General features: G+C 41.5%; 1 protein-coding gene across 1 annotated transcript in view; it reads right to left on the bottom strand.

Moving 5' to 3' along the window:
* LOC137430752 (inactive dipeptidyl peptidase 10) overlaps window positions 1–27,445 on the bottom strand; it is a 789,411-nt gene that overhangs the window by 214,048 nt on the left and 547,918 nt on the right. Inside the window, exons 9-10 of the mRNA XM_078781820.1 lie at window positions 10,213–10,333; window positions 9,447–9,601 (exon numbers count right to left, since the gene is read on the bottom strand). Coding sequence (XP_078637946.1) covers window positions 9,447–9,601; window positions 10,213–10,333 — 276 coding nt within the window. The remainder of the gene's footprint in view (window positions 1–9,446; window positions 9,602–10,212; window positions 10,334–27,445) is intronic.

Genomic DNA, 27,445 nt, shown 5'->3' with positions numbered 1-27,445 from the left:
GATGGAATGGAAGACTGAACTTTCAACTGAGGTATTCAATAACATCAACGTTACCAATTGATACGAGCGCGCGACATTACCAATTGATACGAGCGCGCGAGCGCGCATGTTACATGGATGGAAATGTAAAATGGCAGCTATAGCAGCACTAATTTGGATCTCTAGTCTGTCATTTCTGCACTGTGATTGGATAACATAAAAAAATATGTTTGGGAGTTAACAGCAGGAGTTGGTAGATTTTACGTGGGCTGGGTGAGAAACCTTTAAATAAGCAAGTGAAAATCTCTCGCAATACAAAGTCAATGGTGGGAAGAAAAGTTGAGTGGTACCAATGTTACTGCCAATGTCCCGCCCCTATGCAAGACTCAGGAGCATCTTGTTGACATTTAACCTTGAAAATACCTGGGTTTAGACCCCTTATGTACCATGTTAAGTTATCTGCAGTATTAACGTATCCTTATCATTTGTAAAACTGATTATTTTGTAATTACAGCATTAATATGCATACTAGTATACCATAGACACATGTAATCATGTTATGAATAGTTCTATCATGATCTATGCCCTTCAAAACATGGGTCTAGACACCTTCATTTTTCAATTATCTGCAATATTGGCTGAGATATGTCAAAAATCGTTTTTTTGATAATGGCAGCAGTAATTTGCATAAAAATGGTATGTGGGACATTTTTTCAGCTTGGGGCCATAGCTAGTCATTTTCTACACATTTTTTCCAATCTAGAAACACTGATTAGAAGTATATCTCCGGGGGGTGCAGGGGGACCTAGTCTTCCTACTAGACTATGAGTATATGTGAATTAGCCTTTCTTTTAACTTACCCTTGTACAGAGTATGGAAAAAAAATCCAGCTTATTCAAAGTAAAATAAATTTTTGACAAATTTTAAGTTCAGGTTTGGCCTGTTTGGCATAAATACTATCTCTTCAATTTCCACGTCCTTTCATGAAAACTATTTTCTCTTTTTCATGTCATGACATGAAAACTCTTTTTCAGTTTACCACAGCGAAAGAGTAAAAACTCTTTTTCATGTCATGACCCCATTCTCAATGCAACCAAAGAGGCGTTATTCAAAAATATTTTGTGTTGCAAATAAATAATATTGTGAAAATATAGCGTGGTGAAAATAAGCCAGTGTGTGGCCTGTTTTGTGAGATTATACATGATAGTCTCTTTATCTTTCGTAGATTGTAGAATAAATACTGTTTTCTCAAAAAATGCATACGAAAGAAAATGGAAGGGAAAACGTCAACAACCCATATTCTCAAAAAGCTTTAACCTTTCAATTCAGGTTCAGGAAATAACGAAATGCACGATGACGAGTTGTGAGAAAACAAATTACGAGACAATCCAATGATGGTTATTTGCAATGCGTAGGGCCCAAATGGCTCGTGAAAGGATAAAAACATCAAACAAAAAAATGAAGGCATAAGGACATGTTGGTGAATATTTTTTTAAAATGAGATGACATTATATGAGGACATATCATTCCCTGGTTGTCGTTAAAGGCGGCAAAAAGGGTTGGCGTCAGGAAGGGCATCCGGCCGTAAAACATTGCTTCAAAAAGGGGACCGAAAAACAACAACAACCACGGTCCCCGAAAAAGGCCAACCCCCGCTTAGCGGGGAAAAATGGCCTCTAAAGGTGGGTTTTATATCAGCTGCAGTTGCCCACCTGTGTATTGACCATAATACAATCTTAGTTTAGTATCATGTGACACATTACCATCAACCCAAGTATATTTCGTATTATTATTTTGCTTGTCCAAAAATACAACCAAGGAAATTATCCAACCATCTAAGGCTTGTGGTGAAGCATTTATTTAAAATCTCATAGAGGACAAAAACACGAAAAGAGATCAATGTACCTAAAATTGATTACGTGGACATTAGTATAAGCTGGACAAATGCAAATGGTACAGTATATATGGGGTCATCAACTCCATGGTTCCCAACCTCATGAGCCAGAGATTCAGATGGGAATGCAATCGGCCAACACAAAGCGTTCTTATTTATATAAAATCAAAACTCATTGAAGAGTAAGATGATAAATGATGCTCGGTTACCAATTACTATACAGGTAGTGGGTTGTTCATTGGTGGAGCACCCTGCTGTGAAGCACCAAAATGACAGTTCATAGTCGAATGTGGAACTTAACCCAAACAGGTGAGTTCAAAAGGTCGTATATGCTACATATGAGATACACGACATATATGTCCAGGGAAGCACATCATAATAAGCGATCAATATCTACATAATGTTTCACTCTGTGGCCAAATCCATTAAAGCCAAGTCTACAATATGCAACTGGCCTGTATCGAGCAGATTGTGTCTAAATTGGCCTCAAAAGGCAGGTTTCGTTTGAGTCTCCTCTACGAGGACAACTTGCTCCATTCACTCTCAGGGTATACAAAGCATTATTGTAAATTATCATGCATGAGGGTGCTTCTAGGGAATCCCAATTTATAACAATAAAAATGAAGCCGATTTGGGGCGGATTGGAAAGCCCCAGTCAAGCTATCGTGAGATCGTCATCCCTCTAACAGGAAACAAAAGAAACCAAGTGCAGATATATTCAAAGTACACCTCCCCCATGCCAAATAAATAAATAACATATCCTCCAACGCGTGGCTTTGCAGATTGCTGCCATGCAACACATGACGACGGTATTTGGAGGGAGAGGTGTACAATAATTGATTGATGAATTACGTAATTAAGATAAATAAATAATAATCATAAAATAATTAATTTATTAATCAATTGGCCATTAGCATACCTGAGCCACCTCTGTTTCATCCAAATGTGTAATTGTTTGGAAATTAATTATTTAAGTAATTAATCTAATAGTTAAATAATTAATTGATTAATCAATAAATCAAAAATATCCTTCACAGCCAAATCACTTGGTCATTGTCATGTCCAAATATCAGCTTCCTAGCTCAAAAAGTGCCTGAGTTATTACCCAGATTATAAAGAAAATAAATAACTACTTAATAAATCGATAACAATTAAGTAATGAATCAACAACCTTGATCTTTTCTACCCCCGCTAATTTCAGCCCAAATCCACTTTTTTGAAATACCAACTTCTGTCCTGGAAGTCCTTGGTGTCCTTGTGTTTTATACTTCTCCCACCCTCCCCCCCCCCCTTCCCACGCAACCTCCCCCCAAGCCCTCTCCCTCCCACACATCTCCCTGCTCTCAAATGTTGTGTTTGTGTGCTTCCCCTTCTCTCCCCATCTTGTCTTCCGCTCCCTCTTTTTATATATTTTGTTTGTCTGGTTGATTTGTTTGTGAAGTAAATGTTAGCTCTTTCACGAGCCTCGATTCAGTATCCAAAAAAAAAAAAAAAAGTCAGGAGATGACGATGGTTCACGAGCGAGCGGTATTCAATGAAAAAGGATGGACTATAACCGAAACAGGCCCGGACTGGGGTGGTCGGGGGCCCACGTTCCAGGTGTCGGCCCCCGACATGCGGTGTACATGCCTATTTACAAAGGGCCCCAATGCGCTGCGTGCGCAGGCCTTTATGAGTCAGCTGTACGTAATTGTGCCTGGTGCTGGCCCGGAAATGTCAAAACGAAGGTTACTGACCTTGAAATGAGATAGAAAATAATGTATAACTAGAACGCCACTCAGTAGAGCGCATACTCCCGCCGTGGGTTTAGTTGGAATAATACGTTTTGTTTAACATCCCCTCTCCCCAAAACAATAAATGAAAAAGAAAGTAAGCCCTAACTGTCAGAGAATTTATTTTGATATATCTCGGAATTAGAGGAGAAAAACATCATTTAAGAATAAGAATAAAAGCTTTAATGCACTAAAACAGAAAAAATCTTTCCTATAAAAAATTTCCCCAAAAAATTCCTGGATCCGGAATAATATCCTGAGCTTCACCGAAAACTAATCAATTCTTCCTTATCCCAAGGGCAATCATCCCACCAACTTTCATCCAAATCCGTTCAGAACTTTTCCAGATATCTTGTTCACAAACACACGAACACACGAACATACGAACACACACACACACACGGACGGACACGATCGAATGCGTTACCCCCTGGCGGGAGTAATAAACCTGAAAATCGCAGAGCCAGAACCAGAATTATTTATTTGGTCTGGGAAGCCCATGCGAGGTTTCTTCTTCTGCAGCCTCTTCACAACCCTGGGTGAATATGTGATCTTTGAAAAAAAAGTTGGAATTTTGCCAAATCTGTTTTATTCGTTTGTTAATATGCCTCAGCCATTGACAAATCTGGAACTAAGTCTTTATAAGTTCATCAAATACTGACACCGCGAATGACATTCGCTGAGCTAAATGTTGATATCTCTACTGAGGTAAAAAAAACAAACAAAAAAAAAACAGTTTTAAAGCACTATACGTATCAAACGATACATTTTATGAAACGAGGAAACCTAATACACACTTTGGTGGTTTTAAAATGACAGAATATGTCTTTATTAGAAGAAAAAAAAGAACATTGAAGACGACGCTGCTAAAAAAAATACACCGCTCTAACGCATAACCACGAGTTTAAACTACATTTACAACAAATATGAAAACAATTTTCATATCACAATGTTAAATATAGAATATATAGAAGATAATGTTTTTTAAAAAATAAGCCCTATCTTCCAATGGTAAAAAAATCCTTCATTCCAGGGAATCCTTATTCCCTGGATCGGGAATAATATCCTGAGCTTCACCAAAAACGAATCAATTCTTCCTTATCCCAAGGGCAATCATCCCACCAACTTTCATCCAAATCCGTTCAGAACTTTCCAGATATCTTGTTCACAAACACACGAACACACACACACACACACACACACACACACACACACACACACACACAAGTGAATGCATTACTCCCTGGTGGGAGTAATCAGTTATGAGGTTAGTTAGCTACACAATACCGAAAATTCGGTTCGATTCCCGACAACTTTGAAAACTTGACCTTTGTGATCTTCAAAGGTCAAAGGTCGAAGATTCTGAAATTTGTTGGAAAACTTGTATTTAATGATGTATGTGATAATATAAGATCATGTATGACATTTCACCCTATCAGGAAGCGAACAATGTAATAAAACCATCAAAAATCGACTTTTCTAAATTTCGTGACCTTGTGACCTTGGGGCGAAAATGAAAAATCGAGCTCCGTGGGGCTGGACACATGACATTGGCCGAACCAAATACCGAAACCCCTGTCAGATTCCACCAACTCCCTCGGAGAAGATGTAGCTTGAACTCGATTACCCCCTAAAAACACATCTTTTTCGGGCGTCGCTCCGCCCACAATGGGCGCAATACGCCCACTCTAGGCAGGACACAACTAGATCATGATATCAACCTCCCACCCAAGTTTCATCAAGATCAGATGATATCATCGGGTAGTTATGCTGCAGACAGACAGACAGACAGACAGACAGACAGACGCACACCCATGACGAATATAGTGGTCACTCTGTTTGATAACTTGTGAACCAATTATTTGATTCATCAATAAATACAAAATACCGTTATTGTCAAAGCACTTGCTCACTATTGTGCCAAATTTTCAGCTTCCTAGCTCAAAGGATGCCTGATATATCGCCCTAAAAACAAACAAGAAAACAAGAAGACGTCATGCAGAGCATGATACTTGCAAAATCCACCCCTCCACAAAATATAACGTTGCCATGAATACATAATACTTAACAAAATAATGGCAGCATGACTTGTTTCTTTCCTTTCTTTTTCTTTGCACTGACAAACAGTGATAATTCATGGGCTTCAAGAAGAGTGAAACATTGGAAGGATGGCCTAGAGTTATGCACACTCACCACTAAGCTATCTTGCCTGGGTTTGAATCCCGACACAACTATAAACTGTCATCTCAGTATTTCACAGGCAGAGGCTTGATCCATCGATGTGTGCGCCATCCCTCGGATGAGCAATAAACCGAGCGTAGTGTCCGCCAGCATTAGTTGGTGGATATTAAAGATTCCACGGTGTCCTTCGCAAAGTGATACGAGCTAGGGCCAGCACCCAGAACAAATTCCAAATCCCTGTCCTAACCTATATCAAATCCCTGTCCTAACCAGCAGGGGGCATTGTATAAACGGCGCACAACCGCACCCTCAGCCAATGATACTCCCCTGCAGCCTTGTGTTACATATGAAAGAAGAGGAAGAAGAGTGAATTATTAAAATGTTCTGAATTCACTTTTAACGATGTGACTTTTTTTTGCTGAGCACTGGAAGAAATGTGCAAGACGCCTGACGAATGGTTATAATTTCTACGAGAAAGAAAGGATAAAAATTGCCTTTTCTAAAGAAAAGCTTCACACCATCACCTCTGGTTTTGTCCTCGTAAATCCCCCAGAAGAGCAGCTCTCCCACATAATTGGTGACTGCAGAACTCTAAGTGGCGATTCCCTTGAAAGCCTCTTGTAATTTCGGCATCAAATTATCACATCCAGTTTGAGCCACCAAGAGAACTTGATGCAAGGCGAAATTTAACACTGCGTAGTGCGTAGAATGTTATGAATTTGAGGAAGGCCAAAGTTAGCACAGGGATGGTTTTGGCCTAGCTATGATGTAGAAACTGAGAATGTGCGTCAAAAAACGACATCCATTTTTGAATGCATATCTTTCATTCATTCAAAATGTAATGTGTGATGATGGCCATATAAGTATACTTGTTAACCGTGGACCCTCTCAAGGAAGGTGGCTTTCTCTTGATGATAGGCGGGCGGTCTCTTCTGATGCCTCCTTTTGAAGCAAGACGCGTTCGATTTCTAGCCGTTTCCCTTTCCCACTCGATATAAAAGAACTGCCAACATCATCAAACACAACATTTGCTCAGAGCAGTTGACAGACCCAGCACATGCGTACAATGCTCTCAGCCTTTAGCTAAGGTGCCTTGTCCGGCATTGTTAGCCAAGCGGTGAATCATGGCGGAGCTCCATCTCAAAGTGATAATGAACAATGACGAAGATAGGACTCAACAGAAAATTATAACACTGAATCCCCATGAAACGCTCACATAATGAGTTATTTGAGTCGTTCCTTCAAAGGATGAAATCGTAATTCAGTTGTGCAGACAAGCCGCACATTGAATGGAAATATGTAATTATAGACTAAACAAAGGCAACACATTTCCTATCAAAACAACTGTCTCGTGGAGGCAAAATGTATTCATTAACATGGAAAGAAATATTAATTGTGGAATAGAGTTGTTGGAGTCATTTCTCGGAATTATAGACTTTGGAATGTCATTTGTTCTGGGTGAGGATGTGGCTTTTGAATTGAGAGTGTGAAGTGCGTAAACAACCATGCAGGATCACTTGACATCATTCTCTTTTCATTCCAGTGGGGAATTAATTAGCCTGGTAAATTTCGGACAGTGAGAGGGCCCTTTCTGAGCCACGAGGTTGAGTAAAGGGTGAGGAGTCAGCTTGGAGGTTCTATATGAAGCAACGTGCCCACTTCACATGGAAGAGACGTCAGAAAACCAGGTACGAAGGCTACCTTGTATGGCACTGCCAGTCTGCTAGGGAAGAAAAGATGGATGCTAGACTTGTCAAATGCCTGAGATATGTACAAGGAAATGGTCCTTCAGCATTCCCATTGCATATGTATGTATTTTTAATTTAGTGCCTCCAACCATTGCTGAGAGAGGAGGAGCAGTATGTTCAGAGGTGAATAACAGGGATGGAATCCAAAATGATTGTCAAAGATCAGGCTGTTTGTATAAGAAAAAGACGAGTTTAACAACAATGATGGAATCCGTGACTTCAATCAAAATCGAAATGAAGCTCGTGGTGGCGAGGTGTTGATAGGATATATTTTTGTATCCTTTTTGTGAAAGGAAGTGAAGCTTGCTAACCTCCAAGCAGAAGGGAGGCATCCAAAGCGGGACAGGTTGAAGGTTGAAGAGTGCAGACAGAGGAGAGGCAAAATACAAAGGAAAGTAAGATCCAATATATCAAGGTGAAAGAAGATAGAAGGTAAAAAGTTAACATGTTGAAAATGTAGTAGCAGCGAACCGCAAACATGGGGTGAAATGAATATACAAACGACACTTGGAAAGACCTCCTTAATTTCTCAGATTATCTGATAGAAATGATGAATTTTTGATCAAGTCTCATGAGAAACTCGTTCGCCGCAGGCAGCTTGATGGTCTTTCTATGTTCTACCGAATCCTCGCCGGCCTAGCTACCCCAGCCCTGTCTGTGCTCTGTCCCCCAAATATTCCAACAGGTCGCACAAGATCTGCCAGGAACCCTCTTCTGGTTAAACTGCCAAAATCAAGACTCTCTGCTCACCTTCACTCCTTCATTCCTCTTTTCTCCCACCTCTGGAACAAACTCCCTCACTCTCTTCAATCCCACTCCTCCCTCCAGGTCTTCAAAACAGCTGTTCACCACCATTTTTATTATCTTCCCCAATACAAAACCTTGATCTTTTCTACCCCTGTTAATTCACCACAGATCCACTTTTTATAAATTCTGACTTCTTTCCTGAAAGTTCTAGTAGTGTCCATTTGTTTTATACCATGTACCCGTCCCCACCCCTCCCAGCCCTCTCCCTTCCACAGATCTACCGAAGTCCCTGTTCTCTGCTGTTGTTGTGCTTGTGTGCTTCCCTTCCCTGTGCCTTATATGGCACAGGTAGTCTGCTCAGGATGAAGAGATGGACACTAGACTGTGTCAAATGCTTGAGATATGACCAAGGAAATGGTCACTGACCATTCCTCTTACATATTTATGTATTTTTAAGTTAGTGCCTCCAACCATTGCTGAGAGAGCAACCGTAAGCAGTGTGGTAAAGTAAATCAAAATCGTGTTAAAAACCCAAAACTTATAACTTCTTCTGGGACTAACTGAGGGACTAGTTAAATGAGGCTTAGATAATTTTCTAACGTTAAGGCTTACCTGAGTTGCAAGGCATTTTCCTAAGACAATTGAATACTCTTATGTTTCTGACATTGGACTATTTTGATATTAGAATTGCCCTTTAGGATGTGAAAGTGACAAACAGATATTTGATGTGTGTATGCCACTGGTAACAGGAAGACAGTTTACAGTCTGGAATCAAACCCAGACAAGCCATCTTGAGCATACTACTTCTGAGATCTCATTTCAGTGCTTCACAATTTATAAGGTACGTGATAATAACAAGAGGAGAAACGAGAATGGCACTAGGTAGAGCACATGCGTCCACCAGTCAGAACAGTTTACGTTTTGTACCCCACTGATAGGTCGGATCTGGATCCGGACCTGAACCAAAATCTAACCGGCTTGTTCTTGTCACCAAACCAACTCGTCCACCAAGTTTTGTCATAACTCGTCCAAAACTTTTTGAGATATCATGCTTACAAGCAAACAAACACCGAGGAGTGAAAACATAACCTCCGCCACCAAACTATTACGAACTATTCAACAAACCTTGGGGTAGCGATAAACATGTGGGGTGGGGTATAATGACCCCGTGTACTGAGGGATTTCCATTTGAGGAACAAGTGAGTCGTCAATCTCAGCAAAGGCAAGACGGACCCCATCAGGTGACCACCAATGTGTCACATGCGTGTGAAGGATCTCTTCTGCAAATACATGATACAGTACAATATCTGCTCCTGTCTCCTCCACACTTCTTTACCATAGCAATCATCACCATGACAACTAGTGGTGTATACTCGTGGTATTGAAGCTACTCACATTCATCAGAAAAAGTAGCAATGGAGCCATTTGTAAAGAACCGTCTGTTAAAGGCAAAGACTTTAACACTCGAGATTAATTTATTTCACTTAACAAAACCCTTACATCCCAGTTTCTGTGATTGGTGGATGAGATCTTCAAAAGCTTTCCTGGCAAAACCTTCACACCTTGTGTTTTCTCTAGATGTTCTTATTCCAAAAAGCAGGTGTTCAATCAATCAAGCTTCTACCTAACTATATTTAGCTACAGCTTCTTTATTTAAGAGGTGATTACTTGAAGCCAAAATTCTTTCTGAAATGTGAAAGTAAAATTTCTTTGACATGATCAAAGTCTGACACAAAATAATAAGAAATATAAAATATTCATTTTTGATCTTGAAATCTTCAAACTACATTAAAATTTTGGACCAATTGATAAGCCTCTCCCTCCCCCCCAACCCCCCAAATCATTTTCCCAAACCACTTCCACCCACTATTTCCACTTGAAGCATTCTCACCTTCATAGAGCCAATCTGCCAGACCATTGTGTAAGACACCCTCTCGTCCAGAGGATGTCAAGGCCACAGGAGCACTCTCCACTGAATGCTGGAAGTACATGTTGTTCTGGTGTATATACAGCTGCAGAAAAACACAAACACACACAGTTTTAGGTAAATCAAACTTACTTTTTAATTTGCAGTAAAGCTCAGGTTAAAACTTTATAAATGAGACATGTTGTAACAGTACAAGGCAAATATTTCACACATTGTAGGGCCAACTACTCAAAAGATGGAGGAGACTTTGAATACAGGAGTGGTTTACATACTTTCTGCATCCAATTAGTTACGGAAATATGGAGTAAAAATGTTTTTTGTGAAATAGTGAAATAACTTAAGATGAGTCAAGACAAAACGTATAAACGGTCTATAGGATGTGGGCTTTCCAAAAGTTATTGGAACAAGACACTCACAAATGTCCGAGAAATGCCAAGGTTTGAGCTAACTTTCAATACATTAGTGAATGTAATAAGTCTATGCATCATGAACCATAATCTATACAGAGTGATGGTGATGTGAAGCAGTTTCTTTGGCTGGGGTTACAATCCTGGATGGGTCACAACTCCGACACAGGAAGTCAGGGCAGGAATTTGGAATTTGTTCAGCAGGCCAGCGATACTTGCCTACTCTTCGTGAAGGACATCATGGGATATTTGACGTCCACCAGCTAATGCTGATGCTGGTAGATAGAACAACCAATTTAACAACTATCGGGGACGCCTCTATTTGGTGACTGTACCACATAACGTAAGTCGGGGGCCAAATCTTCCCCATTCTTCCCTGTTTGCCGGATTTGTCAGGGCAGCGTGGTCAGCGTCCCAGTGGACCAGCCCTTTCACTCGTCTCTCTCTCTCTGTCTTTCTTTCTCTCTCTCTCTCTGTCTAACTCTGTCGTGGCCTCAACTTCATGAAGGTGGGGGTACACCATCCTAGATGTGGAGGATCTCTGGGTTGCTCCTGGGAGATCAATCAGCTGTCTCCAAGCTGCGTGCTTGTTCAAGAGAACTGTCTGGGACTAAACAACAACAACAATAACAACCAGTTTAGCGTCCATATGAGGGACAGCACACACACATTGATGAATCAACTTGCCTGAATACCAATGGCTTTAAGAAAATGGTAGGACTGCGTTAATTGGACAGCTTATGCTCTGCAAGGTAGAAACAGAAGGCATTGGTCACCTTCTTGCAGGATGTAAAAAAAACCTCCTGCCAGAACAGCTGTACACACAAAGACACAACTAAATATGTAGAGTAATCCATTGGCATATCTGTAAAAAAAAAATCAATATCCTAGTTCCAGAAAATTCATGGAAACATGAACCAAATGTGATTATTGAAAGCAAGGATATGACGCCCATATATGGCCTGATGATCCCATCGAGCGTGAACATTGAAAACAATGTATTGTAACCATCGATACAAAAAAAAGAGAAGATGACATTGCTAACTGAGGTGTCAGTATCCATCGACTTTGGTCTAAACAATGGAGAAATCAAGAAAATAACCACATACCAGGATCTCCAAAATGAGGTCAAAATATATTGGTCGTCGAAGAGGACGGAAGTTGTTCCAGTGATAATTGGATCAACGGGAATGATAAAGAAGAACCTTACAAAAAACCAACAAATCATCCCTGGGAATATTACTACAAACTAAATGGAAGATGGTTTTGATGGCCAACTTTGAAATGTGGTCCAAGAAACATCATGGCTGACTGTGAGACCCAATATTTTGAGTGAATTTAACTTCATCAAGAGGATTGTTTAAAAAGTAGATGGGAGGGTTTGCCATATGGTCCTTTCGGAGAGAGAGAAGAGAAAGAGAAAGAGAAAGAGAAAGAGAAAGAGAAAGGGAAAGAGAGAGAGAGAGAGAGAGAGAGAGGGAGAGAGAGAGAGAGAGAGAGAGTTTTGTGTGCTTTTATTATAAAAGTATCAAAACACACATGGAAAGCACCACAAATTTTTACAAGAAATGGATAATAAAGGTACAAGGTACAAGCAAAAGGTACAAGGTACGAAAGGTACAAGCAAAAAAGATGTATATACATATATATGTGGACATTGAGGATAAGTAAAATTTACAAAAACAAACAACACCTCATCTGTAAAAAAAATCGTCCTTCACACTGCCAAAACTCAAATGGTAAAATTGCTCTAATTTTATCCAGGCCGACACTATTCCTTTAAAGCAAAAGAGCACATTTTCATCTATGCCACTCAATTTGATCTTCCTAGTTTTATAAATTGCAAGTTTAACAATCCCGCAAAGAAAATTCAAGAAAGGGACCGCTGTCTTGCTCTTGGTGCTCCTTTCAATGCCATATAACAAAATTGGAACAGAAAAAACAAACTTAAATTTATAAAATAACTGTTGGAGGAAACAAAAAAAGGGGTACCAATCTCTTACATTTCACGAAAGCATGGGTCACATTTTCAGCCTCTTCACAAAAAGGCCAAACATTCTGTACAGGGAGATCAAACTTATGGAGTAAGTATTGAGTGACCAGGGCCTGATGAACTAATCTCCAATTTAAGTCTCCGGTTCGACCTAAAGTTGGAGACCGATACATCTCTTTCCACACTGGAGATGTACGAGCCGGAATGATCTCCTCCCACCGATTTTTTAAAGGTTTTGTGAAACCCGGTATAAGCACCTCTTGGCATATCCCATAAGTAACTTTTTTCCCCATCACATGAAACACACCACAACCATCTGAATTTGAGAAGACACACTATTGTTTTTTTGAGGCGATTTGGAGCTCGGGGAAATAGAGACGAGAGTCCACCACTTCATGTGCCCCTACAAAATGTTTCATGTAAATGTTTTTACTACAAAATGTAAATGTTTCATGATATTTGTTATATTATATCACCTTTATCTATCAATATCGTTGAAATGAAGATCAAATAGCTGTATGTTGAAATATGTTGAACAAGTCAAAATTTACATGGGGTGTACTTACTTTTTCATGTGACTGTATAATACATTGTTGTTTTATAGCTCTGATCGATTCCAATTGCACTTACCCATAGGCTGACAGCTGAGGTCAGAAGCCTGAGGACTGAAACCTGAGGCTTATACATACTGTGACCTATAGGTACTGTGACCTATTGGTACTGTGGCCGAAAGAACCAAAATGGTAGAAGTATGGTTTTTCCTGGTTAAAATTGTGGGTGGAGTGAGGCAAGCTGTCCAGCCAATGGGGTTTGACCAGAAGGCTTCAGACGCACGCAGCCACAAACTCAGGCAGCTTCATTACGTTTTTACCTGTGACATGTCACAAGTCTACAAGAGCTTCACATGGTTGTTGTTGTTGCTGTTCTTGTTGTGGTTCTTGTTGGGGTCAATTTTTGAAATGTGCACCCATTGGTTGGACAGCTGACGGACTCTACCCACATTTATTGCTCGACTCCAACCTCCATGGCACCCAGACAAAATAATATTGCCGCGGTTTTGGTTTTAAGACATCAGGCCTGTAGGCCTCTGCTGATTATACACTGCCCAGGTATGTTGCATCAGATTTCCATTGGTTTTGTTTGGGTCGAGTGCTATTCACGATGAGCGACCCATAAAAATATAATCAATGTTAAATAAAAATTATTAGCAAGAATTAATCAAGCCCATCAGTACGCACGGTATGCGCCTCCTTAAAAATAGCGTTACATACTTTTTGAACAGCCCCTTATTGGGGTTAAACAATCCATGACCATGTGACGAATCAGCTCATTATGATATAACCATGGCAGAGGCTGACATGGATGAGAGGTGTTTAGTTAATCTATTCATAGGGCATTTAAAAGCGTGTTTCACAATCACGCTGTTCATCTTTTGAGAGTGCTTTCAATCCACGTTTCCCTCTCGTCCTGTTACTTGATTTTGTCGCAGGTTGGATGGATGGAGGTTATGTTTTCACCCCTGTCTGTCTGTCTGTTTGTTTGTTTGTGAACAAGATATTTCAAAAAGTTGTATATGGATTCGAACGAAATTTGGCAGAGACGCAGCATATGTGACAAGGACGAAATGATTCGATTTTGGTGAAGATCCAGATTCGGATCCAGCTTCTAATATTTTAAAAGTGATTCTTCACCGTTTGGAAATGGGGCCAAAACAATACATAGCAGATGTCTCAAAAAGTTATGGACGGATTTAGACGAAACATGGTGGACCAGTTGGGTGTCTGACAAGGACGATTCGATTATATTTTGGTGAAGATCTGAATATGGATTCGGATATGAGAATATATTTTTCTTAAAGTGATTATTCACCATTGAGTGATGGGGCTAAAACCAACATATAGCAAGATATCTCAAAAAGTTATGGACGGATTTGGACGAAACTTGGTGGATAGGCTGTGTGTGTGACAAGGAAGAATCGATTCAATTTTGGTGAAGGTCCAGATCCGGATCCTGCTAGTAGAATTTTTTAAGTGATTCTTCACCATTGGAAAATAGGGCCAAAACTGATATATAGCAGTATATCTCAAAAAGTTGTGGACGGATGATTTTGATTAAATGTGATTCTGTATTTTGATTTTCTGGTCTACTCTGGGATAGAAAACGTAAACTGTTCACCTGGCAGAGGCATGCTCTCTACTGAGTGCCGTTCGAGTTACCCTCGCCTGAGGAGAGGGTATTGCATTTGAGTCCGTTTGTTTGTTTGTCTGTACAGAATAAATATGATTTTCTCTGCAACCGTTGGTCCGATTGACAGGAAATTTCCACCATAGGTGCAACTCCAGCTGTATAATTTTTTAATTATAATTACCAGCAACGGTACCCGCCCTATGGGCGGGGTTTTAATTGAGAGGCCCAAATGAAAAGGCAAAAATTGAAGGCTTTTTTATTTTAAACTAGCTGAATGCACCTGGCGTTGCCCGGGTTCTTTTTGAATGAATTTAATCTTCTGTACATAGGTCTTACTACTATAATTCAGCTTTTACTCACGGCCGTAGAAGATTGACTACTATAATTCAGCTCAGCTTTTAATTGCGAAATGGGCCCAGCCCGGCTGAAGCGGCCTCGACCGGCCTCGCCACCTAGCCCATAACCTTCTTGGGGCCCATCCCAACATTTTTGGTTTCAGAGATTTCCTCCTGTCTTTCACGGTTCAGGAGATGAGCACGTGCAGAAAAACAAACAAACAAACAAAAACTTTATTTTATATATATAGAAGAAGAAGAAGATAGATAGATAGATAGATGATAGACGAAGACGATTTATATAAACATCCGTTAAATCATATCACATGCAAATCATCAAAACCTAAAAAGTATTTGTAGAATTTCAATAAAAGCCACATCACTGTTCATATCGGTAAATAATATTCCATCGTGTTTGGAAAAACTGGACCATTGGAAATTGGAAAAATTGGAAAAACAATATAGCCATTTTACTCCTGGGGGTCACAGGATTACCCACCCAAAATTTCGTTGTGATCGGTTCAGCCGTTTTTGCGGTACCTGGGAACGGACAGACAGACATTTGGTGAATTATAGAAAGATGACGTTATACGTCACGTGGTACGGGCGCCATATTGGAAAAAATGAAAAATTTTGCACCTCCATATCTCTGAAAGCACTACATAGCAAAAATTGAGACATGTCTCATTGTAAATAACTCTCCATGGGGAATAAAATGTGTTAATGATGATGTCATAGGTGCCTCCATTATGACGTCATAATTCGACAAGTACAAAACTTCATCAGATCAAGATGAAATTTCTTGAGCATCATCTCGGGATAAATTGGAGTAGGGGAAAAAAAAAATGATGACGTCATCGGTCACGTGGTTCGGCCGCCATGTTTGATTTTAACAGAAAACTATCTTTACTATCTGCCATGATCTTTCTTGGGAAAACCACATTTACAAGCTGGCCTCCAAAGCCAGTCGCCGATTGGGCATCCTCCATCGTGCGAAGTCCTTCCTTGGCACACCTGAGCTCCTCACCACATACAAGGCTTTCATCCGCAGCTCAATGGAATACTGTTCCCCCCTCTGGGCCGGTGCTCCTGCCTCACACCTAGATCGGCTTCACGCTGTTGAAACCAAAGCTTTCAGAATCATTGGAATCTCCTGCGATGAAGCTAACTCCGAGGGCCTTTCACTCACTCACCGCAGGCAGGTTGGTGGTCTTTCTGTATTCTACTGACTCCTCTCCGGCCTTGCTCCCCCAGCTCTCTCTGGGCTCTGTCCCCCAAATATTCCTTCAGGTCGCACAAGATCTGCCAGCAACCCTCTTATGGTTAAACTGCCAAAATCTAGGCTCTCTGCTCACCTTCACTCTTTCATTCCCCTTTTCTCCCGCCTCTGGAACAAACTCCCCCACTCCCTTCAATCCCACTCCTCCCTCCAGGTCTTTAAAACAGCTGTTCACCACCATCTCTTATCTTCCCCCATTCAAAACCTTGATCTTTTTTACCTCCGCCAATTCACCCCAGATACACTTTTTTTTTTGAAATTCCAACTTCTTTCCTGGAAGTCCTTGCAGTGTTCATGTGTTTTATACTTCTCCCACCTCCCCCCAAGCCCTCTCCCTTCCACATTTCTCTCGATGTCCCTGCTCTCAAATGTTGTGTTTGTGTCCTTCCCCCCCTCTCCCCATCTTGTCTACCGCTCCCCTTATTTTGTGTTTGATGTGTCGGTTTGACTTTTTGTGTGATTAATGTTGGTCTCTTGCACGAGCCTCGATCTTGTATACAAAAAAAGAAGGAAAAAAAGCCTTAAAAACTAATGAAAACACATCCTGGCGAGAGTCTGCAATATCTGATTGCTCTTTCTTGTTAATATATATGATTTCCATGTCCATTCCTAATGGCTGGTTCCAACTATCCATTGCTTTAGCTGACCTACCTAATTGGTAGGCTGGTTTAAATGGGGACTGAGTGTTCAGCTTAGGAGGACCACAATTAAGGGACTGCAGCTTCTTTATTGAAAGAAGTTACGGTGAGAGTCATTCAAGTGTCAATGTAACACACATTCAAGTGTTACATATTTGATTCAAGTGTCGGTGAGAGTTTCATTCAGTTGAGTTTAAATAAAGTTAATGTTAAATACAGATACTCAAACATACTTTTCTTGTTGTTTACTCGTAATATGAAGAAAATTATTCAGCACAATTACGATGCCAAAGCTGATTGCTGAATAATTACATCTTATCTGATGTTGCAAGTCCACTGTGCTGTTGTTACAACTATAAATCAAATTTAGATATTTTCAAGCTGGAGTTGAAAATTGCTCCTGAAATTACATTATTCTGCAGCTTTGCATTAAGTACAATTATTTTTGAGAAAATCTGCTGCAAAGAAATCTGTAGAGATGTCTTTGATGCTCAATTAGAATTTCATTCAATCAGACAAGAGTAACGGAGAAAACTCATCTGTACATTGATGAGAGTCAAAGCTCTGCTCTTCCCATCATCATGGAGCCTTTTGTAATATATGTCAACATTTTTCTTCTGCTTTGCCCTTCAAAAAATCGTATTCGTCATTGATGGAAAAAGCATTCACAATAAACAAACCGTATTTCATGTTGGAGTTAGAACCACAACTTTATAAGGTTACTTTACACCTGATTTATGAGCATACATCAGAGTAGGATGTGCTGCGTATAACCAGATGGATTCTGTCAAATTAAATGAATGACTTTGTGCTGAATGAGATTTATTTTCTTTTTTCTGAAAGCATGTGCAGATAATGCATAAATTCATCTTGAAGTACGATTTTCCGGCATTCATGGGCAACACGGTTTCCTTCAAATCACAAACAGATGCCCAATGTACATCCTTTTCAAAACAGGTCAATCTTAATATGCTGGACTGATTACATACTGGTGATCAAACTAGCAAATTAAGATTGATTTTGCTGAAGGAATTGGCCAGGCGCATTTCCAAACATACTCGACCGGTATCGGTGGGGTCTCTGCAAAGATATTTCAAAATGCAATGACGATTGCAAAACCCATGTTGCCTGACCAGCAATGGAGGCACTTTGTCACCATGTCACTCTCCAAAGCCAACAATAATTGCATTACAATCAGATCTTCACAAATGTCGGGCTGTGACCTTCGGGCTGGTCGGCCTGAAGCATCGTGGGTGCATTTCAAGAAATATTGTTTGCAACTTCAGGGCTTAACAACAGATGCGTTGGTGGATGTGACTTAGAGGGGAGAGGGAGGAAGGTAACATATTGCTTCACCCTTCCAAAAAAGGGCATCTAAGACCTACTCAGGTACGGAACACACAATGATGAATCGCCCTGCCTGTGAAACACCGGGATTGACAGGATTCAAACCCAGGCGAGACAGATTAGAGACGAGTGTGCGTACCTTTTGGAATACATATGTCACTATTTTAAAATAAGATCTTCCTTGGTTACCGGTCAAAGATGGCAAAGTGCATCAACCGCTGCAAACAGAGAGACAGCAATTCTCTTTTATTTATCCAAGTTGTTGCTGTTCAGTTGTTTAAAAGTTTTCATGCTCAAAAGGTAATACAATCGGAAGAATAACTTTTTCAATTTTAGAATTCATCTCAAAGGCTTCGGAATATTGCAGTAGTTTGTCTCAAAGACTGCAAGTTTGTTGTCCATTTTCCTCTTCTTTCTCCATATTCAGGATATGCAGTGCTCTCTTCAAGTGATTCTAAACACATCTCACACCAATGATTGGTAGACATCACAGAAGCAACTTGGTCTCACCAACTGGCAGCACATCAACTTTGGGGTTTTTCCATAAGAGCGACGCTGATGGAATAACACCCCAGCCTATAAAATAAGAATGTACAGTGCATTCAGAAAGTATTCAGACCCCTTCACTTTTTTCACATTTTGTTATGTTACAGCCTTATGCTGAAATCGTTTAAATTCATTTTTTCCCTCATAAATCTCCACTCAATACCCCACAATGACAAAGAGAAAACAGGATTTTAGAAAGTTTTGCAAATTTATTAAAAACAAAAAACTGAAATATCACATTCACATAAGTATTCATACCCTTTGCTATGACACTTGAAATTTAGCTCAGGTGCCTCCCATTTCCCTTGATCATCTTTGAGATGTTTCTACACCTTGATTGTAGTCCACCTGTGGAAAATTCAATTGATTGGACACGATTTGGAAAGACACACACCTGTCTATATAAGGTCTCACAGCGGGCAATGCATATCAGAGCAAAAACCAAGCCAGGAGGTCGAAGGAACTGCCTGCAGAGCTCAGAGACCGGATTGTGTCAAGGCACAGATCTGGGGAAGCCTACAAAAAAAAATTCTGCTGCATTGAAGGTTCCCAAGAGCACAATGGCCTCCATAATTCTTAAATGGAAGAACTTTGGAACAACCAGAACTCTTCCTAGAGCTGGCCGCCCGGCCGAACTGAGCAATTGGGGGAGAAGGGCCTTGGTGATAGAGGTGACCAAGAACCTGATGCTCACTCTGGCTGAGCCCCAGAGATCCTGTGTGGAGATGGGAGAAACTTCCAGAAGGACAACCATCACTGCAACACTCCACCGATCTGGGATTTATGGCAGAGTGGCCAGACGGAAGCCAAACAGTTCAATCTTGGTTTCATCAGACCACAGAATCTTGTTTCTCACAGTCTGAGAGTCCTTTAGGTGCTTTTTTGCAAACTCCAAGCGGGCTTTCATGTGTCTTTCACTGAGGAGAGGCTTCCGTCTGGCCACTCTGCCATAAAGCCCAGATCGGTGGAGAGTTGCAGTGATGGTTGTCCTTCTGGAAGTTTTTCCCATCTCCACACAGGATCTCTGGCGCTCAGCCAGATTGACCATCGGGTTCTTGGTCACCTCTCTTACCAAGGCCCTTCTCCCCCGATTGCTCAGTTTGGCCGGGCGGCCAGCTCTCAGAAGAGTCCTGGTTGTTCCAAACTTCTTCCATTTTGGAATTATGGAGGCCACTGTGCTCTTGGGAACCTTCAATGCAGCAGAAACTTTTTTATAGGCTTCCCGAGATCTGTGCCTCGACACAATCCTGTCTCTGAGCTCTGCAGACCGTCCCTTCGACCTCATGACTTGGTTTTTGCTCTGATATGCATTGTCAGCTGTGAGACCTTATATAGACAGGTGTGTGCCTTTCCAAATCAAGTCCAATCAATTGAATTTACCACAGGTGGACTCCAATCAAGGTGTAGAAACATCTCAAAGATGATCAAGAGAAATGGGAGGCACCTGAGCTAAATTTCAAGTGTCATAGCAAAGGGTAGGAATACTTATGACAATGTGATATTTCAGTTTTTTCTTTTTCATAAATCTGCAAAACTTTCTAAAATCCTGTTTTCTCTTTGTCATTTTGGGGTATTGACTATTGAGTGTAGATTGATGAGGAAAAAAATGAATTTAAACGATTTCAGCATAAGACTGCAACATAACAAAATGTGAAAAAAGTGAAGGGGTCTGAATACTTTCTGAATGCACTGTATAAACTCCATCAAGGAAATAATGTGTTATCTTTCTCAGACCACTCAAAATAGTAACCTACCAGTAGGTAATCACAAGAACTTCTGCCATCATGTTCATCACTTGTCACTGGACTCTGATATCCAAAGAAATGCTCACAACAACCCACGTCCTTGTCCTATTATCTGTTATTTGTCTTGGGCTGCACAAAATGATCCTTGAGAAAAGTTAATTACTGGTATTTCTTGTTTTTGGTGCCGAGTAAGGTGGGGTAGGAAAGCAGAGTAAGGTCAGAGTTACGATCTAGTTACCTCCACCACCTAAGGTGGATTTTCACCCCTGTCTGTTTGCTTGTCTGTGTGCAGGAATCTCAAAAAGTTAAGGATGAATAATGACAAAACTATGTGGATGATGAGTTGGTTAGGTGACAACAACAAGCCGATTCGATTTTGGTTCAGGTGTGGATCCAGATGCGAAGCCTGACGGAGGTATGCACTCTAACGAGTGCCCTTCTCGTATTATTGTATGCGTTCAAATATGAAGGCCTCCTAATTTATTTCAACAAGGATGTAAGACTTACAAGCAAAAACAACACATGCTTTGCTTCTCAGCATAGTCAATGAAGAGCGTCATGTAATTTTGACACCTGTGCATCAGGTGAAGGCTCTTTCATTTCATATTTGTTTAATTTTTGTAAATACCGACAAGTCAGTGGGTACATGGTCCGGTGAGTATGTTGGAGGTAAGATCAGTTCAATGAGCTACTTTTGAAAGAATCCTTGCACCTGTCGCCTGAGCAGCCCAATATGTTGGCGGCATTGTTGTGGTAGAAGTCAAACCCTGCCTGAGAAAGTTCCAAATGTTTATTCTGCATGATTTGCAGAAAATATTTTTCTAATCATCAAAACTTACCAGCAACAGTTGTCCTTTTGAAACGCAATAGGTAAGAATGATGCCACGAGCATCTGAAAAGATGACCACCATCATATTCTCAATCAATACTACACACGAATTGTATTTGGTGGAAGTGGATCTGAATGCTTCCATTTTTCTGACTTCCTTTATTGTCAGGACTGAAGAAGGGCATCCCAGGTAGCATCCGTAGTCACAATGATGTTCACAAGCTGTATACCACATGTTGGATTCCTGGTCACCATTTTCTGAGACAGATTATTGTGTTTCTTTTCGGTCATTTGTGAGCATTCGCAGCACCCATTGTTGTGAAACTTTTGACACTTACGGATCATTGTGAAAAATCCGATACACAGAACCATTTGAAATTCCTGTGGCCATGGCAATTTCTTCCAGCATTTTTTTTTTTACAATTGCTCATTACCAATGGTTCCGCACACTGAATGTTGTTCAGTGAATGGCTCATTTGGGGCCGGCTGGAATGATGCTCATTTTCACCGCTTTCACGTCCCTCTTTAAACTTCCGTACCAAACTCCAAAGGTTTTTTTGACATACCTGCACATTGCATCCAGCTGGCGATGAATTTCCACCCGAGTGTGCAAACTGAGATGCAAAAAGTTGATGACAACGCGTTTCTCATGCAGTCTGAAAGTGTCCATTTACCAGTTTACAAGTAAAAGTGCATGTACAATGATCTCAGTGATACACCACAAGGTGTATGCTGAATGACATATGCCAAATTAAATGTCACAATAACAATATGTGCAATGCTGCTGCCAGGAAGTTGATTTTCACGCATTCAGGAATAGGTTAGTAAGGGACCTTCTTATTTGAATGTTACTAAAGTTACTAAGTTACCCTCTTGCAAGCTATCAAAGTGCTTACTTTAGGCGTACAGCTATTTAAGCCACTGCAATTAATTAAATGATTATAATTTTAAGAGGAACAGTTTTATGAGGATGTTGAGATTAAGAGGAGCCCCGCATGATGAGGATGTTGAGAAAAGAGTACAATGAGTTATATTAAAGTCCAATTCCCAGTCGCAAAAAGGTACTGTTTTTCAAAGCAACTTGATGCAAGTGAATTGCATTTAAAAGGGATTTCTATCCACTGGATATCGGGGGAGCGCTTGTCACACTCTACACGTTTTGATATGAATAGACAGAGATTTTCTTTACATCTTTTCACAATGCTAGCCAAATTGGAATGCACATAATACCTCCCTCAAGTGAGCAAAGGTCCTAATAATATGAAGCCATAATACAGCATTTATCACACAGCCATGTCTTGCTGATGTAAATGTAAATGGAGATTTATTGAAGCAGTTGTTGAGTGGTGGAGGCATTAGGTGGATGGAGTTATGAAATGTGAAGTGATTAGAGATGCTATGATGAAGGCAGCTGTGTGAGGTCGGTTTTGGATGGCGAAAGTAAAGACAACCAGATTGGTTTCGAAAGAACATCACCATCTTGCTACAGCTGCAGATTATGAAACACAACAGTTTATTTGTCAACTGGCTGAAGACACACAATTACAATGACAGACAGATATACTGTACGTGACACAAGAACAACAGTGGCACCAACTACAAAGAGCCAAAAATGCATTATTCCAACAGAAGGCACAGGATAAAGAGGAAAAATGGAAAAAGTTTTCCAGGAAGATGAAGGTGGCAATGTTTTTGAGAGGTTAAGCAATCATTAAGAGCTGCTCTTTATTCAGGGAAACCAAGAATGAGCAAAAAACAAACAAACAAAGCAGCCAAATCTGTGTGGTCCAGAATAAACACTTGAGCATTAGCAAAACCTACTGAGGCTGTAATAAATGTTAGAATCAGTGTAATGGACAAGGCGGTCTGAAAGGATGGTGAAGAGGCAGCACATTTAACTCTGAGCTGTCTAGTCTGACTATGATTCTCAACCCAACTATAAACTGTCAAACTGGCATTTTGTAGGCAGGACATTCCTTGTCGAGTGTGCCATTCATTGTATGGTTAAGCTTGGTGCTCATTTGCTAGCATTGGTAAAGATCCCACGATGTCTTTTGGAAAGTGTCATCGAGTTGTCGCTCGTACCCTGGCCAAATATTTACGCCAAACAGGAAATGAAAGCGATCTCCCTTGACATATCTTGTGCCTTCAATACGGTCTGGCACCCCACCCTGCTCACCAAACACTCCTGTTATGGTATCCATGGAAATCTCCACGCATGGATCGCAGACTTCCTCTCCTGTCACAGCCAAGGTGTGGCTCTAAATGGAATTCTCGCATCTCCCCTTCCTGTCCAGGCTGGAGATCGCCAAGGCAGTGATCTGGGTCCTGTACTTTTTCTGGTCTTCATTAATGATCTCACCGACACTCTGGAAAATCCTGTCTATCTTTTGCTGATGACTCCACCCTCTGCCGTTCTATATCTCAACCATCTTCACTCTCTACAGAACTGGATAAAATCACAAACTGTTCAAACAAGTGGAACATGTCTTTCATTCCTTACAAATCTCACACTCTCACGATGTCTCTCTGAAAAGACCATCTGGAAAACCCTCCCATATACTTTCTCAACAATCCTCTCGAAGAAGTTCTGCCACTCAAGCTTTTGGGTCTCACTATCTTCCATGCTCTTTCTTGGGAAAACCACATTTCCAAGCTGGCCTCCAAAGCCAGTTGCTGACTGGGCATCCTCTGTTGTGTGAAGTCCTTTCTTGGCTTTACTGAGCTTCTCACCACATAAAAAGTTTTCATCCTCAGCTTTATGGAGTACTGCTCTCCCCTATGGGCTAGTGCTCCTGCCTCACGTCTAGCTTGGGTTCACGCTGTAGAAACCAAAGCTTTTATAATCATTAGTATCTCCCGCGATGAAGCTGATTCTGAGGGCCTTTCACTCTCTCATCACAGGCAGCTGGTGGTATTTCTGTCTTATACCGACTCCTTTCCGGCCTAGCTCCTCCTGCTGTCTTTGCTCTGTCCCCCAAATATTCCTTCAGGACGCACAAGATCTGCCAGCAATCCTCTTCTGGTGAAACTTCCCGAATCAAGACTCTCTGCTCACCTTCACACATTCCTTCCTATTTTTTCACGCCTCTGGAAAAAACTCCCACACGCTTTTCAATCCCTCTCCTCCTTCCAGGTCTTCCAAACAGCTGCTCACCACCATCTCATATCTTCCCGAATCCAAAACCTTGATCTTTTCTACCCCTGTTAATACTCCCCAAATCCACCTTCTTCAAATTCCGTTTTCTTTCCTGAAAGTTATTGTAGTGTCCTTCTTGTTTATCCCACGTACCCTGCCCCAGCCCTTTTCCTTCCACAGATCTCCCGATGTCCCTGTTCTCTACTGTTGTTGCGCTTCCCTCTCTGCCCCTCTTGTCTCCCGCTCTCTTTTTAAAATGTTTTATGTATGTTTCTGTTTCTGTTTTTATGTGTTTTATGTGTTAGCTCTGACATGAGCCTCGACTTTGTATACACAAAAAAGGGCGTTTCTCTGCACATATCTCCTGCGTTCAATATAGTCTGGCATCCTGCCTTGCTCTCCAAACTCTCTGCCTATGGTATCCAAGGCCAACTGAACAAATTATTGAGTGACTTCCTCTACTCTCATAGCCAACATGTGGCTCTCGACAATATCCTTTCATCCCCTCTCCCTGTCAAGGCTGGAGTGGCCCTAGGCAGTGTTCTGGACACATTCCTATTCCTGATCTTCATTAACGATCTCTCCAACTGTCTGGAAAATCCCCTTTATCTACTTGTTGATGACTCAACCCTTTGCCATGACTTCCCTCATCCTTCAGGCAGGCATGCTGCAGCCTCTACCCTCTCTGCATACCTTGATATCATCACAATTAAAGTGGTCCAACACATGGAATTTGCATTTCAATCCAGACAAATCTCACACTCTCACTCCCACTCTCTGAAAGAGCCATCTGGAAACCAGCCCTACTCCCCATAAACTTTCTTCGCAATCCTCTTGAAGAATCTCAATCACTCAAACTCCTGTGTGTCACTGTCAGCCACAATTTCTCTTCGGAAAACAACATCACAAAATTGGTCTCCAAAGCCATTTGCCAACTGGGCATCCTCCGTCACACAACGTCCTTCCTTGTGTTACGTGCTCTTCCCCGACCCCCTGGTCACGGTGTACCTCCGAGCCCCGAGAGGAGTCACAGCAGAAAAATGTGTTATTCTGAATGTCAAAGATCAAGGGAGAAGCCACCCCAATTGTTACTCACAAACAAATATTGTATTAAGATCACACAAGAATAACAGTACAACAATAATAGTATTCAAAAGTACAATCAATATGTCCTATGATGGTACCATCAGTTTTGTAATATTTAACTCACTGTGCTCCAAGTGAGTGAAACACGAACATTCCCCAATGTCTCTTATTCCCGGCTTCGGGACGAAATTGATTCGCTCCAGCGATCGCCAGAACGAGGTCCAATCGAGACCAGAATCGCGTGCGGATGGCAAGTACAGTCACACAGCCGAAACTGCACAAAGGCGCCCTCAAGGCACCTGGGAAATCCTAAGGCGCCCTACAGGCGACTGAGAGATCACACCCTCGGGTATGGACGAATTAACCTTCAAAAAGCCACGTCACACACATGCCCCAGATCGACGTCTGAATGCGGTGGAGATGGTTGAAAAGAGACGTAACTGCGAGCGAAGCACAAGTCCTGTGCGAGTCAAAATGGCCGACGACCCGGTCTCGTGGCGCACGGCACGGTGATGATTCTCTCCTGAATCGATCGCAAAACCTGACACGCAGGTTGACCGGTCACAGCGATGACAACTCTGTCGTAGGAATCCCTTTCCCGGAAAACCGAAAGTTCGCTAGTGACTCTGGCTCGCCAACGTTCGCTCCAGACCAAGCAGCCGCTATGCTTCTTGTCCAACCTCTCTCGCTCCGCCCTCTTTTCTCTCTCTTCTTCCTCTTCGTAGTCCGGTTCCCGATCCAGTTTCCTGTTTCTTTTAACATTAACTTTTTTACCTTTTGAAAACAGTTCATGAACAATAAACCTTTTGAGCACAATAATAGTACATGGAATCAGAAATATTTACAGTGGATGCAAACCACCACAATGGAAGTGACGAATCCGTAACACTTGGCACACCTGAACTATCCATCTACAAGGCCTTCATCTGCAGCTTGATGGAGTACTTATTGTATTAAGATCACACAAGAATAACAGTACAACAATAATAGTATTCAAAAGTACAATCAATATGTCCTATGATGGTACCATCAGTTTTGTAATATTTAACTCACTGTGCTCCAAGTGAGTGAAACACGAACATTCCCCAATGTCTCTTATTCCCGGCTTCGGGACGAAATTGATTCGCTCCAGCGATCGCCAGAACGAGGTCCAATCGAGACCAGAATCGCGTGCGGATGGCAAGTACAGTCACACAGCCGAAACTGCACAAAGGCGCCCTCAAGGCACCTGGGAAATCCTAAGGCGCCCTACAGGCGACTGAGAGATCACACCCTCGGGTATGGACGAATTAACCTTCAAAAAGCCACGTCACACACATGCCCCAGATCGACGTCTGAATGCGGTGGAGATGGTTGAAAAGAGACGTAACTGCGAGCGAAGCACAAGTCCTGTGCGAGTCAAAATGGCCGACGACCCGGTCTCGTGGCGCACGGCACGGTGATGATTCTCTCCTGAATCGATCGCAAAACCTGACACGCAGGTTGACCGGTCACAGCGATGACAACTCTGTCGTAGGAATCCCTTTCCCGGAAAACCGAAAGTTCGCTAGTGACTCTGGCTCGCCAACGTTCGCTCCAGACCAAGCAGCCGCTATGCTTCTTGTCCAACCTCTCTCGCTCCGCCCTCTTTTCTCTCTCTTCTTCCTCTTCGTAGTCCGGTTCCCGA

This window comes from Myxine glutinosa, chromosome 7, assembly GCF_964187855.1.
Source record: "Myxine glutinosa chromosome 7, kmMyxGlut1.1, whole genome shotgun sequence".
NCBI classification, from domain to species: domain Eukaryota; kingdom Metazoa; phylum Chordata; class Myxini; order Myxiniformes; family Myxinidae; genus Myxine; species Myxine glutinosa.
Note: the sequence above shows the minus strand (reverse complement) of the source record. Positions and strands in the feature narration are given on the sequence as shown.